This window comes from Nestor notabilis, unplaced genomic scaffold (assembly GCF_000696875.1).
Source record: "Nestor notabilis isolate BGI_N333 unplaced genomic scaffold, ASM69687v1 scaffold26936, whole genome shotgun sequence".
Classification (NCBI taxonomy): domain Eukaryota; kingdom Metazoa; phylum Chordata; class Aves; order Psittaciformes; family Psittacidae; genus Nestor; species Nestor notabilis.
Window position 1 is genome coordinate 769 of NW_009933896.1, and position 16439 is coordinate 17207.

Sequence of the window (16439 nt, forward strand, 5' to 3'; positions counted from 1 at the left end):
CCTGACACGGCTGTGCTGGCAGCCTTCAAATACAATCAGTTGTTCCATGCCTGTGCCTTGAAGAGAGTCTAGGAGAAAAACAACATGATAGGAGGTGAAAAGCTTACAATATATACAGCTTGGGAGTCTATCCAAATAGTAAATCTGTATATTAATCATATTAGTTTTTAAGGAGCTAATATGTTGTATTTTGGCTTTTTCCTTTAACTAGAATAAAGGAAGCTAGGTAAAGCTCAAAATAAAGCAGACTTTCCTTTTTTCTTTTAAGTCTAATTCAGTTTTTTAGCAAAATGAAGAAGTGGATGGACATGTCAAATCTACCACAGGAATTCCGAGAGCGAGTGGAGAGGCTGGAGAGGAATTTTGAAGTGTCAACTGTGATTTTCAAAAAGTTTGAACCAATATTTTTGGATGTATTTCAAAACCCTTACGAAGAAACTTCTAAACCGCAGCGAAGCAGGAAACAGAGGTATTTTTGAGATTTCATGTGACTTTTCCTTGTAAAGGACTCAATACGAAAATCTGGAGAGGGACTTTTTACAAGGGTCTGTAGGGACAGAAGAAGGGGGAATGGCTTTAAACTGAAAGAGGGGTGATTCAGATTAAATATTAGGCAGAAGTTCTTCCCTGTGAGGGTGCTGAGGCGCTGGCACAGGATGCCCAGAGAAGCTGTGGCTGCCCCATCCCTGGCAGTGTTCAAGGCCAGGTTGGACACAGGGGCTTGGAGCAACCTGCTCTAGTGGAAGGTGTCCCTGCCCGTGGCAGGGGTTGGAACTGGATGAGCTTTAAGAGTCCCTTCCAACCCAAACCAGTCTGTGATTCTATGACTGTGCTTTAAAAAGTGATGTAAAGTTCCAAAGTGGCCGTGGCAGGGCTCTGTTAGAGGTGTGACAGCAGCAAAATGATGTGTCCGGGATCACAGGCCAGAGGCTTGTGAATGCCATGCTCAGCGCTCTGTGGAGTGAGGTAGGAGACTCAGTCAGTGGAAGCTGCAATAAGGAACATGTAGCGTAGACTGTGCCTGATGTGGAATGGAGATAGGCAGCAGCTCTGTCTTGAGCAAGGAAATGGAATGCAATTCTTACTGTAAAACAAGCTCCAGCTTCCTGGAACTGAAGATTGTCTTCTCCCTCCTCTTCCTCCTTGACAGGCGGATGCCCTGCAATGTTAAAGATCTCTTCAACTTCTGCTGGACTCTCTTTGTGTACACCAAGGGTAGGGCTTGCTTTTCTTAGCTGCATGGTTTGTACACCTTCTTAGTTATGAGCTGCTCTTGTATTGCTTGACGTGATGTGCTGTCTCTTAAAGGTAATTTCCGTATGATTGGAGATGATTTAGTAAATTCCTATCACTTGCTTCTGTGCTGCTTGGACCTGATTTTTGCAAATGCCCTTTTGTGTCCAAATAGAAGAGATTTGCTAAATCCATCATTCAAAGGTATGGTGAGGACACATTATTTAAAATCAAATATGCTTTGTTCTCTTGGTGCTTTTTAAAGGAAGTTGAAGGTCCATTGTCTTTCTTCCCCTTCTCCTTTTTCTCAGGTTTACCTGTGGGCTTCCGCACAACAGAGATCAAAGCCTCTGAAGATCCTCCTTGCATCATTGCCACCCTCTGTGAGCTGCATGATGGGCTTTTAGTAGAAGCAAAAGGAATAAAGGAACACTACTTTAAGCCATACATTTCAAAACTGTTTGATAGGAAGGTACATCTTACTAGTTTTAATAATGCACTGTAGTGCTCAGATGAATGATCTCAAAACCATTTAAATCCTATGGGTCCTGCAGGAAAATGTACTAATAGACAAATGGACTCAGGCTGGGCTAGGTTTTCTTTGCATGTATTTTAGCAGAAGCAGAATTTACTCTTAATGATGCATGCCATAAAGTTCCCTGTGGTTTGCCTTTTGTCTGTCAGCAAAGAATCTTTGATTTCCTGTCTTGGCAGTGTGAAACTGCATTGTCAGTAGTGATTTGTTCAGGCAAAAATGTAATCTTGCTGTGAAATGATTTTATGGAATAACTGCCATGATACTCTGAGTTCTATTGCTTGAGTTCAGCAACATGCTGTGGTGGGAAGAGGTTGAGGTTGCAGTGGACGGGTTATTCTCTCTGGTTTTGGTCCTGACAGTTTTTTCCAAGCTCTCTGGAAGTTTCAGTGTAGTCATTCATCAGGTCAGTCCCAAACCTGCCAGTGGAGCAGATGTTAAAAGCTGCACTGTTTCTGAAGAGTGAGTTTATCAAGAGCTTGGTTAGAATTGGGCTTTGTCCTCATCTATTTGTCTTGCTAATGGCATTGTAGTCCTTTGGTCTAGGCAAAAAACTAGTCCCATTATGCTCCTAAGTATTATTTCCTTTTTGGCTAAAACTATTGGGTCCTCACAGTGTGAGAGCTGGAACAGTTTTGATTTCATTATGTAAAATATTTCTGCTTTTTATTCTTAGATTTTAAAAGGAGAATGTCTGTTGGATCTTTGCAATTTCACAGAAAATAGGTAAGGTACAGCTTATGTTCTGAATCTTGGGGTAGATTTAGATGAGATCTTAGGAGGATATTCTTCACTATGAGGGTGCTGAGGTGCTGGCACAGGATGCCCAGAGAAGCTGTGGCTGCCCCATCCCTGGCAGTGTTCAAGGCCAGGTTGGACACAGGGGCTTGGAGCAACCTGCTCTAGTGGAAAGTGTCCCTGCCTATGGCAGGGGGTTGGAGCTGGATGAGATTTAAGGTCCTTTCCAACCCAAACCAGGCTGGGATTTCTATAATACAGGTTTTCCTGTACCTTAGCATAGCTAATGTTTTTTAATTATTTGACAGCCAGAACTGTTATTTGGCTGAAATTATTTGTGGATCTGAGATGTGTCAAATGTCAGCTATGGAGTTCTTCCTTAATGTCAGGTTTTATGGTGCTTGCCCTTATTTTCTGGCAGGTGTAACCTTTGAGTAATCTAATGCAAATCAAAACTTTACCTCAGAAATTCTGGATATGTTTCCATACACACCTCAAATACCTGAGTAGGGAAGTCTTTAGATTCCTGTGTCAGTCTCCAATTGAGTGTATAAATCTGTGAATGTAACTAAAGTACTCAAAAGAAAAGGAAGCAACAATCACAAAACCACAAAAAAGAGGCAGAGCGTTTCTGTGGGAGGTGACTGTAATTCTTTCAGAAACCTTTCAAATTCATTTCTGAAAACGAATTTAAATGCAGAATATGAGCAGCAGCTGCTTTTTCTGTATCCCTTGAAGGTATCTTTTTTTCCTTCTTTTCCAAAAATACCTAAGAAGTTGGTTTGGCAGGGTGAGTGTTGGTTTGCTTTGAGAGTTTTGAGTGAAGACTCGGTTGTTTTTAACAACGTAGATAACACTCAAATGTAGATATAAAATAGTGTTGCTGTGATCTGTTTGAAGCAGTGAAACTTCTTAGTATTTCTACTTAAAAATTGATAGTATTACTTCAATAATATAGTGGTGTGGAAGGATAGAGTAGTCCCTGTTCTTTCCTAAGTAGCTTGATGTCTAAAGGAAGCATGGAAGCCTCTCTCTTTCTTTGTCCAAACTTGGTTTGCATGCAGGTTGTGCCGGGTAGTGAAGTTTTGTTGTTCACTGCTGCTGAAATCATTCAATGCTTTGAACACACGTTGGTTTCAGTTTTGTACCTTATCTTCACTGGCACCTTTTTGTTTTCAGCAGTTTAAACTTTGATATAAACCCTGGACTTCTCTTTCAGCAAAGCACTGAATAAAGAGTATGAAGAGTATGTGCTGACAGTGGGTGACTTCGATGAGAGGGTTTTCCTCGGTGCTGATGCTGAAGAAGAAATTGGGACACCTCGAAAATTCCCTGTAGATGTGCCAGTAGGGAAAACAGCAGCACGAGCTCATGTGGAGAGTCATCTCCAGCAGCATTTTGAAAAGGTGATTTGTTTAACCTGTTGATCTCACTGGAAGTACTCCTTCAAGTATTTTTATCCTCATACGCTGTCTGAATCTTTGAGGGCACTTGGAATTTCTCTTGTTCCTGAGAGGAATATGATGAATGCTATTTGCAGGCTTCAGTGGATGCTGTCTTGCTGAGGTGGAATGGTGATGCTGCTTTCCTGTGGGATTTAGTAAATAACTACTCCTTAAACAGGATCATAGAATGGTTTGTGTTGGAAGGGACCTTAAAGCTCATCCAGTTCCAACCCCTGCCACAGGCAGGGACACCTTCCACTAGAGCAGGTTGCTCCAAGCCCCGGTGTCCAACCTGGCCTTGAACACTGCCAGGGATGGGGCAGCTACAGCTTCTCTGGGCACCCTGTGCCAATGTGGAATTTACAGGCTTTAAGATTTAAAGTCTCATTTTCCTATATTTTACTTTAAAAACTCCCCAAAACCAACAAAAAAACAACAACCAAACAAAACTCCTCTGAGTTAAATTTAGCATACTAGTGAGATGCTCTTTGGAAAGGTTTTTGAAACAGTTCTGTTGGCTGATTTTATTTATTATATTTCTCTGACAGAAAAGGTCATTTGCACCTTCAACTCCCCTGACTGGAAGAAGATACCTACGAGAAAAGGAAGCTGTCATCACTCCTGTTGCTTCAGCAACACAAAGCGTGAGCCGGTTGCAGAGCATTGTGGCTGGATTGAAAAATGCACCCAGTGAACAACTCGTAGCTATTTTTGAGTAAGTACATCCACTGCAGCTGCTCTCATGCAACGGAGACTCATCTTTTCATGCCTGTGATAGCTTTCTTGCTCAAATTTGGCTTTTTTTGTGTGGTGCAGAACATTTTTGTCTGTATTTCTGTATTTCTTGTTGAGCAATCTTCTGTTTTGTAGATAATCTCATCTTCTGGAGGGGAGCTGAACGCACCCCCTGTCCAGTTTGTCACCTCTAATGTATTAATGTAGCTTCAACATTTGCTAATGCTAATTTAGCTGTTTGCTTGAAATCCAAACACTTGTTTGTTTGTTTAAATTTAAACCAAGTATAGCTCAATTAAAAGATACGGTAACTGCTGGCAGACGTTTTGGGGATGACGGTAATGTTAGTCAGCAAGCCTAAGTCTTTGCCTTAAAGAGTTGGGATATGTGTGCTTGCCTGTTGTAACATCCTACCACCTTGCTCCTAGCAGACATGTTTTCTTCTCCTGAGCTTTTGCTTTCTCCTGCATTTGTTCCAAAATCAATATAGCCTCTCAGCTCTATTAGGAAAGGAAAAAAGGAAACAATATTCCTGTATGTTTTGTTCTCTATGGGAAAGCTCAGTATAAGCAGCTTTGCTTCTTTTTCTTTGGGTGGTAATTTTTGTTGTTGTTGGGTTTTGAGGGTTGTTTGAAACTGGATGTTTATTTATACAAAAAAGGCTTTTCTCTTTGTGTTTTGCTTCAGGTCTTGTGCACGCAGCCCTATGGAAAGCATTATGAGCAGAGTGAAAGAAATAGGTGAGAAGTTCTGTTGCAGCTACACTCAATCAACAGATGAACAACCAGGATCACATATAGGTATGGACGTGAAATGCTTTGGGATGTTTCTGAATAGTAAATCAGGGCAAATGAGGTGAATATATATATATATTATCACTGAAGTATTTAATACAGTGGAGCTGTTTTTAACCCAGAACATATGCAAACAGAAGACTGATGCTGTCAAACAGAACACTTTAAAGAATAAAAACTTATTACAGAGTAAACCCAAGGTTGCAGATCAGAATGGGATAATGAAGGGAGCACTGAAACTACGTCAGCTCTTAAACACTGTAAACTTGCATTCTTCTTAGATTCAAATGTAAAGGAAATGGAGTGTGAATAAGAAAACTATTATTGCAACGGTCTGCAAAATTACATCACTAGAAATACTGAAATACATACTCCTTTAAAACACTTTAGAATTTCATGCTGTTCTTGTCACTAGTGGATTTCTAACCGTACTTCTTTGATTTGCAGTCTGTACATACGTACACGTGCACTATTTTCTTAGAGAACAAGTAGAAGGTCAGTTTAGTCTTAAGACCACTTGTGCAAACAGCATTGGGCTTCATCTCTGTTGGGTTTAAATTTCAGATTTTGCTGTAAACAGATTAATGCTGGCAGAGATCTTGTACTATAAAATCTTGGAGACTATAATGGTGCAAGAAACACGAAGACTACACGGGAAGGATCTGACTGTAAGTGAAGAACTGGCAAAACAGGAGAACGCTTTTTATAACCCTCTCTGGGGGGTTATCCTCAGACAGTTCCAGAACAGAGCAGTCTGCAGGAAAGCAGTTTGAGTGTATTGTTAGTGTTAGAAAGGGAATATATGGAGGTACCTAAATGTAGTTTTTATTGCTATTAAAAATGGTATAGTTCTGGCATAACCATCTTAGTTTTTATTGCCTACTGGAATTGCTACTTTCTGGAGACATAACTTTTGTTCTCTTCTTTATCCAATTAAAAATAGGTGTACTTCTTGTTAGATAGCAATGCTTTTGCTCTGCTTTGTGACTCACAATAAGGAGGCCAGATCATTTGCCCATAGTATGAAAAACCTGATGGTTTTGGTCTTTAGTCTTTGCCATTCTGAACTTCCTTGTAAAAAGAGGAGGTTGTGGAAGGTAGGAGGAAGAAGTAGCTCTTCTCTCCAGCATTAAGATGTGTCATATTAGTGCCACGAAACTCAAACTTCCATTTCCCAAATCTCAGATCACTGACATTTTCTGTAATCTCCTCAGGCTCTCTTGGAACAAGATGTCTTTCATCGCTCTCTCATGGCATGCTGCTTGGAGATTGTGCTTTTTGCATATAGCTCACCTCGAACCTTCCCCTGGATCATTGAAGTTCTTGACCTCAGGCCATTCTATTTCTATAAGGTAAATAAATACTGTCTTAGGACTGTAAGGACGGTGGGTTTGAACCCTTTTTGTTATGGGCTGCTTGTTTGAAAGGAAGGAAAGCTTTAATATTGGTGTTCTCACATACAGCCTAAGGGGATATGTCTGTTTGTATCTTCCTAGGTCTGCTGCACATGCTGGGTGAGTACTGTGGGTGTTTACTGCTTTTGTTCTGTGCATGCTTAGCAGTGTGAGACAGTGCCTTAAGAAAACCTTCTGGGAGTGGGTTATTCTGCATTGATGAGACATCTGTCCATTTCCAGCTCTTGGATTGAGTTTGGGAAGCGGGTTAAAACCATCAGAAGAGGGTTGGGAAGATTAAGAGGTGAGGAAGAGGCTGGAGCATTCATTAAAGAGAAGTTTCAAACAGTATTCAGAAACAAATAAGGATTTGAGAGTGTTAAGGACGAACACTATGACTTTCATTGTCTTATTACCATTAGGTAATTGAAGTTCTGATTCGGTCTGAGGAAGGGCTTTCCAGGGACATGGTGAAGCACCTCAACAGCATTGAGGAACAAATTCTTGAGAGCCTTGCTTGGACTCGGGACTCAGCACTCTGGAACGCTCTCCAGGCCTCGGATAACAAGGTCCCAACCTGTGAAGAAGTATGTTACCTATTCTCCTTTTATTAGGAAACTCATGCTCTTTTCTTACTGTTGTTTTATACAGAGAACTGTTCAAATGAGACAGTTTCTCAAATGAGAAAAACTTCTCTGAACAGATTGGCACAAAGAAGGGGATCAAAGGAAGGAAGAATCTCTTTGTTATCTTACACTGACATTTTTTATTTCTCAGGTAATATTTCCCAGTAACTTTGAAACAAGCAACGGAGGAAGCGGGTTTGGGCATTTGCCTATGATGCCAATATCTCCTATAGTTCATCCTCGAGTAAAAGAGGTTCGGACAGATCTTGGTGGGAGTCTAAGACGGGGTATGTTCAGGATTTCTGATACAATTTGAGTGTGTGAATTTGAGGGGAGGAGGTTTAGACTTCTTTATAATTGCAAGAAGCCATCTTGAATCTGAATTAAGCAGTCAGAATAGTGAAGCCTCTTCGATCAAAGGAAAGCCTGGCTGCATCTGGTCAGACCATTGCAGTGTCTTGCTGGCAGCAGACATTGGTGATCATGCTTCACTTCTGAACTGGAGCAGGTTTTGCTGCTGTTTTGGTGCAAAGGTTACCTTACTCTTGTGTGGGTTGCCATCAGATTGCTGCTTGTCCTTTGCTATTCAGATTTTTCCCGGGATTTTTTTGTTCTCTGTGAAGAACATGTTGCGTTTTGGAAATGTTTATTTGCCCCCAGTACCAAGAAAACCATCCTGGCAGAGTTAGAAGTAAGGTCTCCCATTAGTCTTAGCCAGATATCCAGAAGGTTTCTGCTTCATGCGAAATAAGAAAGTGGTGTCACTGGTAGGTATCCTTGTGAGCAGCTAGCAGGCTTCAGCAGGGATGGAAAAAGCTGGAGGAGTGGAAGCATGCTTCAGTCTGACTGGAAGTGATCCACTGGAGTGAATGAGGGTGGAGGCTTCTGACTGGGGTTAGTTTAGAGAGAGTTTAAAAACCCAAACGTATACAGAAGACAGTATATCCCAGCAATGTGGTCAGTGTTCCTGTAGAGGAATGTGGTCAGAGGAATAGCACTTAAAAATATTGCTAATCTGCTAAGCATACTGGAGTAAATATCTAATCCCGTGTGTCCTTGATCTCTGCAAGTTAGCTTGGTTACTCTTGTCTTCCATGTGGCACCTGATTGTGGAACTGAGCTGTCTGGGATGACCATAAAATAAAAGGAGACAGTTATAAACTATAGGTCTTGTTCATATCACCCAGGAATAGGGGAGAACAATCACTAGAAGTAGTTTGAAGGTTAGCCTTTCCTCCTCTGGAGAAGCATTCCTGTTAAGATGCTGCTCTTATGTTTTGTTTTCTGTTTCTCCTCTGTGTGCCAGACATGCAGCCATTGTCCCCCATCTCTGTTCATGAGCGCTACAGTTCTCCCATGGCTGGAAGTGCAAAGAGAAGGCTCTTTGGAGATGACACCCCCAAAGAAATGCAGATGGAAAAAGTTTTAACCGAGGGAACTAAGTTGACAATTGCTCCAGCATCAAGCATTGCTGCTGAAAATATGTCAGCTTCTCCTGGCCAGACAGTGCTGACCATGACCACAGCTACAGTACCAGGAAAAACAGGACAGAAGGTCACCATTCCACTGCATGGTATAAATTCTTCCTATTTGTCTTCTCTACTAGATACTAGTTTAAGTCTAGATTAAGTGTTCTAATCTCTACTAGATTAAGTGTTCAAGGCCAGGTTGGCTGGGGCTTTGAGTAACCTGGTCTTGTGGAAGGTGGCCCATGGCAGGGGGTTGGAACTACATGGTCTTTAAGGTCACTTCCAACCCTAATGATTCTGTGATCCTATGGCTCTGTATTTCACTTGTTCTCAAGATCTGCTTAGACCAACCATGCATCTTGAACATGTATTGCTTTTTCTGTTTTTAAAAGAACATGTATCACATTATCCAAAAAAAAGCTCAAGCTCATACTGACATCTCCTCCCGTGGAGACATCTGACAAGCATCCAGAGGGCTCCGCCTGGTGAACAAAGCTGGAGAGTTCTTGCTCCTTCCAGTTACACCTCACCACAGACTAAGCGGTGCTTTGATTCTCGGCCCCAAAGATGATTTACTATTGTTTGGTTTACCTTTTGTCTATTATAATCTGAAATGCTCTGGAATTTCTGAATCAGGGCTGTATACCGTGTGCTGTCAAGTTTGCAGGGTAATGCCAAAAAAAAAGGAAGGGAATGCTCACCTCCCCTAGAAGAGTGGCTAGAGAAATTGCCAATTCTTGTGAACTTTGTGCTTCCAGATAGTTTTAGAAATGATTGTTCACATTCATGTTCTTCCTTTAATCATTACCAGAAATGTAAGTTTAATCATTTCTGAAGACTGAGGGGCAAAGAGTCTTTTTAGCATCCAGTAGAGAAAGATGAGGTGTCTTCAGTGTGAAATGTTCATGCAGGAATACATGATTTGCAGTTTAACTGTGCAGCATGAGGAGAGCAAATGGTTTATTTCCGGATGTATCACCTCCAGGTATTGCAAATGACATGGGTGGAATCACATTGATACCCATTTTGATGAATTTAGGTCAGCCATGTAAGACAGAGGCACAAGCTCCCTGCCACCCTCAGGGGACCCAAGCACATGAAGTGCATCTGTCATCAGGAAACAAACCAAAGAAAACAGGATCCTTGGCACTGTTCTACAGAAAGGTAGGTGTCTTCATGAGGAAGTCACACTTTGCTGCTGCTCGTGGCCATGCTGAAACTTGCCTCCCTATGCAGTTTTCATGACCTTTCAGTCTTCATGTACCTTTCCTTTGGTGTGAGCAGTTCTTAGATACCTGGGAGGAGAAGGGAAAAGATGTTGTCAAGTGTTGCAGAGAATTCAGTTTTCCCCCTGCCCATGAGATGTTTCATGGTTTGTTTGGGGTGTTGTTTTTTTTTCTTAGCAGCTTCTATAAGTAACTATCTAAGAAATATCAGTTATTTTTACTTCTCTTGTTTGTTTTTACTGTCTCCCACACTTTAACGGGGCAGACATATCAGAAATGAGAGTATTCTCCTGTGTCTTGCTCGTTCAAAACTGCACTGTTTGGAGTCCTGCGCCTGGAGATTCTCATTTGCAGTTTTTGAGGCCTCCCCAGTAATGCTGATCCTGCTGGTATGTGGCCTCAGAAGGCAGTGGTGAATTACATACTATCCAGAAGTTTCCAGAAAGAAGGAACTTCTTGAAATAATGAAGGATTTAAGGGGTAAGGTAAGAACTGGGTGTGCTTCAGAGTAACTTCACATTACTTGTTTCTAGTAGCTTTCATTTCCGATGTGGAGTGTGTGAGGGCTCTTTGGAGGAGGCAGGGGTAACTGCGTAAATGTCTGCAAAGAATAAACACCTAAACTGATCTCTCAAAAATATTAGTAAACCTATTTTTTGCTGTTGTTTTCTTACTAGAGATGTTATTTTTAGAGGTTTTCCCCCTTTTAGGATATCTGTATTGTCATCCTAGAGAACTCTACATTGAACAATCTTTAAGGCAAATTTTAATACAGCAACTGACTCCTGTAAACACTTGTAAGCCACATCCTGTGTCTGAACTAGTGGTTCTTTAATGCTGCTAGTAACAGCTTCTCTCTAAGAATGGATTAAGAATTGATTAACTTTGCTCAGCTGGGGAGTACTTCAGCTGCAGCTGTGTTTCTGACCAGCCATGTGGTAGGCAATGTATTCCTCTTAGTTATGAAGGGGAACTAAAATCTTCACTTAAATTTGTCTTTAAATGTTGACCTTCTCTTTACAATGATCATTATATTCAAAATTATAGTTCTTCCCTACTTTCCTTTCTTGGAAAATTCAGTAGAGCAAGTGAAAAGGCGATGAATTCTTTCTGCTTTCTAACATAAAGAATGTGCCTGATTTCTATCCATGAAGCAAGAGCTTCTGGAATACGTAGAAGAGGCTTGTGTTGCACTTGACAGTTATCTTAGGTTTTGAGACAGATCTTTGGTAATCAAAAGGGGAAAAAAAATTGGTTATCTTGCTAATCTGAGATTATGCTTAATCATAATTAAAGTGTGTCCCTTCTTTGTGCTTGATGAAGAGTTCCATTACAGTGAGTGAGGTGTAAGAAGCTATAATCAAAATGTTTTTAAGCGGATTTCCTATGCGTGTTGGAGATCCAACGTCTGAACACTTAGTCTTGGAAGACGTTGTCCTGGGCAAAGGGAGGAATTTTGCAGAAATGACTATTCAAATATAGAACAGCTCTACTTTGAGGAGATCACTCTTGCAGGCTAGGTTAAGTTGCTTTGGCTTCACTTGTTTCTGTGTGTCTTCCAGGTTTATCATCTGGCAAGTGTGCGCTTGCGTGACCTGTGCTTAAAACTGGATGTTTCCAATGACCTGCGCAGGAAGATCTGGACATGCTTTGAATTCACATTGGTGCACTGTGCTGATCTCATGAAGGACAGACATTTGGACCAGCTCCTCCTCTGTGCCTTTTATATCATGGCAAAGGTGACATGTAGTTTTAGGAAATTCAGGGTATTTTATGTCAATTGAAAATGTAAATTGTTTTCCCAGTTTACAGTTTTGATGGTTTTATTTACGTCACATGACTGGAGGGAAAAGAAAAATCTTTCTAAGAAGTGGATGAATCCCAGTGTATTTTTTACCTTGTCTTGCATAAATCTTAAAAGTTCCCATCAACTAGCCAGTTGGTTAAGAGAGGATTTTTCTTTTCCTGAGCACTGGTCAGGACACGTGGTGTGTGGTCTCATTCCCCCATATTTGTGTTTTCTATCCTATTTGTCATCTTCATGATCTATGTAGTCTGAACAATAAACCCCATTACAGTTTATTCCTTTATTTTTTAGTGTCAGTAGTAAAGTCAGATAATGAATAATTCCTATGCGTCATAAGCAACAGAAAATTTTAGTAGCTAACAAGGAGTGCCTGAACAAGAAAAATACTTGTGTTTTCATATTTTTACCACCAGAACCAAGTTTTAAAATTATGTATTTAAAGTAATACTCAGGAAAACCTGTAGAAAGGGAAATGAATTGAATAGACTGAACCGAACTTGCTGCTGCATTTGGTCTTCAACAGCCCCTTCTTTTCCAGGTAACCAAAGAGGAACGAACGTTTCAGGACATCATGAAAAGTTACAGAAATCAGCCCCAGGCCAACAGCCATGTAAGTGAATAGTATTGCCTTGCCTTTGTAGAAAGCTCAGATGTGGCTTTTTAGATGATGCTGTTAAGGGAAAAGTCAAATCCTCTTCAGTGTTATATCCATTGTCATTCAGACGGATTTCACCTAGTTTTCTGGCTTCCTTGTTTTCCTTGACAAGAGTGTTTTTCCCTGACGTCCTGCAGGTTTATAGGAGTGTCTTGTTGAGAAATATTTCTGCCGATGGCCCGTTGGAGAAAAATACAAACCAAGATGTGGAGATGACAGAAGGTAGGTACAGCAAAGTCATCTGCTGTTTCTGAAAGTGTACCTGTGGGCTTTTAAAGACCTAAACTGTCAATAATGGGGAAATGAATCAAGTTTTACAGTTTTAAATGTATTAAAGCAAACCAAATGTATTGTTTGAAAAGAAACCATCTTGTCAGTAGCCCTTCTATGTGTTACATACATGAAATATGCTTCCTAGTTGGAAAAAAAAGTTTCATTTTGTTTCCTTAAATTTGGTTGCTCAAGGTTGAAATGTTTCTCTTTTGTCAGTGACAGTGCAGTTGTTCTTGGATTTTACTGGAACTGGATGATCTTTAAGGTCCCTTCCAACTCAGACCATTCTGTGAGTCTTCTTGGACAGCAACTGGTTAACAAAGATTAAGAGCACCTGGAATATTCTGACAGGGTTTTTTTCTTGACCTCACCTATCCTGAAGGCTTAAATAGGGAGAACTTGTTTCAGAAAATAACAATGGTGACTCTCTCAGACCACCATTTTCTTATATTCAGGTTTCTTTAAAACAGTTGATGTTTTCTTTGCTCTTGGTTAGAGGAGAAAAGGGATAAGAGCATTTGAGAAAAGCATGAAAATTGTGCCATGCTTGTTTTTACTGACGTGTCAGGAAACTGGGAGATCACAAGCCCATGTGTGAAGCCATGAGCAGAGATCTGCAGCCAGGACGTGCAGAAATGTAGAAGACTCTTCCATCTGGAGAACACCCACTGTGGGAGTGGGATTCATCTGCTTGAACAAGTATTAGAACCACTTTTTAAATGCCTTTTGAGGGTTCCACCAGGGTCCAGGAGAGAGCTGAGCTCCTGTAGGTTCCGCAGCTCCACAGTTCGTGGGTCGTGGATGCCATAGAGCATCTGAAGTGGGACTGGGCTCCAGTGCTTTGCCAGACAAACCTACTTGGTTACAAAGATCTTGAGTTGCTTTTCCTGCCAGACTTTTTCTTCAGTTAATAGATTTGTGTCTCCTTCATCTAGTATTAACTCCCACTCTTCTGACACCAGTTTACAGGAACATGTGTTGTGACACAAGACTGACACAGTAAGGAGCTGCGTGTACGGATATCAGCTGAAGCTTTTGATGTCTGTCATAATGCACTGATTGCAAGAGGCTTTATTCTGTGTTGCCCTTTTTTTGCTTTGCAGTAAACACTACAGAGGATGGAAGAAGCCTGCGTTCTGGCTTAATTAGGGGAGGGAGAACATTAACAGGAATACACTTGCTGTGTGGCTGCAGCTTTTTCCACCAAACAGCTATTTTGTAACACACCAGAACAAATGGTGGTGTGGCTTCCTTGCAACAGACCCAAGTTGAGCACTAAGCTGTTCTTTGCCAACTGATCACTAGAAACTTCCACAGAAGCTAAAAGCTGGGAGTTATCAGACTGCTTCATAGTCAGTTTTGAGAGCAATAAATGGCTTTGTACCACTCCCCAGAATAAGCATAGGAAAAAGGGTCAATTGTGCTACAACTTTTTGCTACAGCTCCTAATGTTCATAACCACGTGCAGCACACCCTGCTTCTGTCTGAAGCACACCTCTAATTCACCTTGTTAACTAGTGAATTTATGGATGAGTTCTTGTCAATTGGATAATGTAAATTTGAATGTGAAGCACCCACTTTGCTTATGCTGTGTCTGAAATCTGAAGGTCTCTCTTATTGTTAGACTTGTCTGTGAAAACTGGCAGTTCCTCGGGACGATCCACAGCAGAGAGCTCCAGTGAGTCGGGAACAGAGGAGAGAGGAGATCTCATTAAGTTTTACAATGCAGTCTATGTAGAAAGAGTAAAATCATTTGCACTGAAGTACACTATCACAAACCAGGACCATGTAGTAAGTAAAGCATTTTGGAATTTTTCTCTATCAAATGATCAGACACAGAGTAATTCCTGATTAAACATGTCAGTCATTTTTCTCTGTTATTCACCTGGTGTGGTTGTGAAGGTGTGGTATGAGGAGCTGCTTAAGCAGCATTTCAAGAGGACAGATGCAGATGCAGCTTTGTTTACAACCCAGTGTCAGGTTCTTTATATTGATGCAACACCCATTTGCTCAAGTGCCTGTGTTGCATCTCTGTAATGCATTTGGAAACCAAATTTGCTCTGTTGTTTGGTGGATACTTGATCTGTTCTTCAACTGTTACGGGCTAAAATCTTCTAAAGAAGACCTGAAAGCTTATTAATCTTTCCTTCTGTGAAGTTACTGCTCTTAAAATATCTTCAGATTCAGCTCCTATCCAAATGTGTCCTCTCTTGCAGATGGAAGCCCCTCCTTTGTCTCCATTCCCCAACATCAGGCAGCAGACAGTGTCTCCTCGCCGCATCTCTCATCAGCATGCAGTTTATGTTTCACCCCACAAGAACGGCTCGTGCTTGACACCTCGATCTGCACTCCTGTATAAATTTAGTGGGAGCCCTTCTAAGGTAGAGAGCAAAGAAGTTGAAAAGGGTCAGTCTGAGGAAGGATTAATTAGTCTCCTAATTAGGATGTGTTCTAACACAGTGAGGCTTCATTGAACAAGTCCCTCAGTTTGCAGTGAAGAGTAGAATTCTTTCTGTAGATCCATCATGCGCTCAGCAAAGAGGTTCAGGAGAACTCTTTGTTCTTCTGAAAACCAGAGTAAGTTGGAAATGGAGTTGTAGTAACTCATGGTTTTTTTTAATCCTGATTGCAGAGTTTGAAGGACATCAACAATATGATAAAACAAGGTGAACACAGGAGTAAGAAGCGAGCAATAACGATTGACAGTGACACTGAATCTCCGACGAAGCGACTCTGCCAGGAGAATGATGATGTTCTACTCAAACGTCTCCAAGATGTTGTCAGTGAAAGAGCAAATCACTAAACCTGGTTTTCTGCAGGATCTAGAAGCTATGGAGTCAGATACAGCTGTCATGCTATTTAGTTCTTGCTTTTTTATACAGACAACTGCCAAGTTTCTTTAACTTTGAACTTGTACCAGACTTCCACAGGATGCAAAAAGCAAGGGTTAAGTAGTGAATGCCAGAGAATGACAGCTGTGCTCCAGGTTACTCTGTTTGAGCTGTTTTAGCAGAAGAGTGAGGTGTAGAAAGCCATATTGGATGTTCTCCAGCCTAATTTTGGAGCTTCGTAAGTTCTGAGTGTAACTCAGCTTCTAGGAATACCAGTTTTCTTTTTGGAATAAGAATGATAAGGAAGCGAGTGAAGTCAGTTAAGTTTCCTCAAGCTTTTGGTATTTGAGGAAGAAATCTTAGAAAGTGCCTTATTTTAAATAATGTGGAATTTTATGCATTATTTTACTCTGGAGTAACTGGAGTGGAGAACAAAATGGTCATTTAGCCTCAGGAAGAGCTGAGCAGTTTTGAACTGTGTGATTTGTGCTGTGCTCCATTTTCTGCCACAACTTCAGCAGAAGCGTACGTTGTGACATGGATGGGACAGCTTCTGCAGTAACAAAGGTAGGAATCCGAAAGTACAAATAGCAGTGACTTAGACTGGATACCGACATCTGGTAAAGCACTGTGATACGGTTCAGTGAGCCTGAATTGCCTTTCTCTGGAGCCAGGGAG

The 16439-nt window shown here is 41.1% G+C and overlaps 1 protein-coding gene across 1 annotated transcript in view; it reads left to right on the forward strand.

Moving 5' to 3' along the window:
* Positions 1-15733, forward strand: part of RBL1 (retinoblastoma-like 1) — a 16494-nt gene extending 761 nt beyond the window's left edge. Inside the window, exons 2-21 of the mRNA XM_010017079.1 lie at positions 269-469; positions 1151-1215; positions 1309-1437; positions 1545-1705; positions 2445-2494; positions 3726-3912; positions 4500-4666; positions 5374-5486; positions 6045-6148; positions 6695-6832; positions 7297-7461; positions 7652-7787; positions 8807-9073; positions 10009-10133; positions 11758-11934; positions 12541-12612; positions 12795-12879; positions 14555-14721; positions 15147-15311; positions 15563-15733. Coding sequence (XP_010015381.1) covers positions 269-469; positions 1151-1215; positions 1309-1437; positions 1545-1705; positions 2445-2494; positions 3726-3912; positions 4500-4666; positions 5374-5486; positions 6045-6148; positions 6695-6832; positions 7297-7461; positions 7652-7787; positions 8807-9073; positions 10009-10133; positions 11758-11934; positions 12541-12612; positions 12795-12879; positions 14555-14721; positions 15147-15311; positions 15563-15733 — 2845 coding nt within the window. The remainder of the gene's footprint in view (positions 1-268; positions 470-1150; positions 1216-1308; positions 1438-1544; positions 1706-2444; positions 2495-3725; positions 3913-4499; positions 4667-5373; positions 5487-6044; positions 6149-6694; positions 6833-7296; positions 7462-7651; positions 7788-8806; positions 9074-10008; positions 10134-11757; positions 11935-12540; positions 12613-12794; positions 12880-14554; positions 14722-15146; positions 15312-15562) is intronic.
* The last annotated feature ends 706 nt before the right edge of the window (positions 15734-16439 follow it).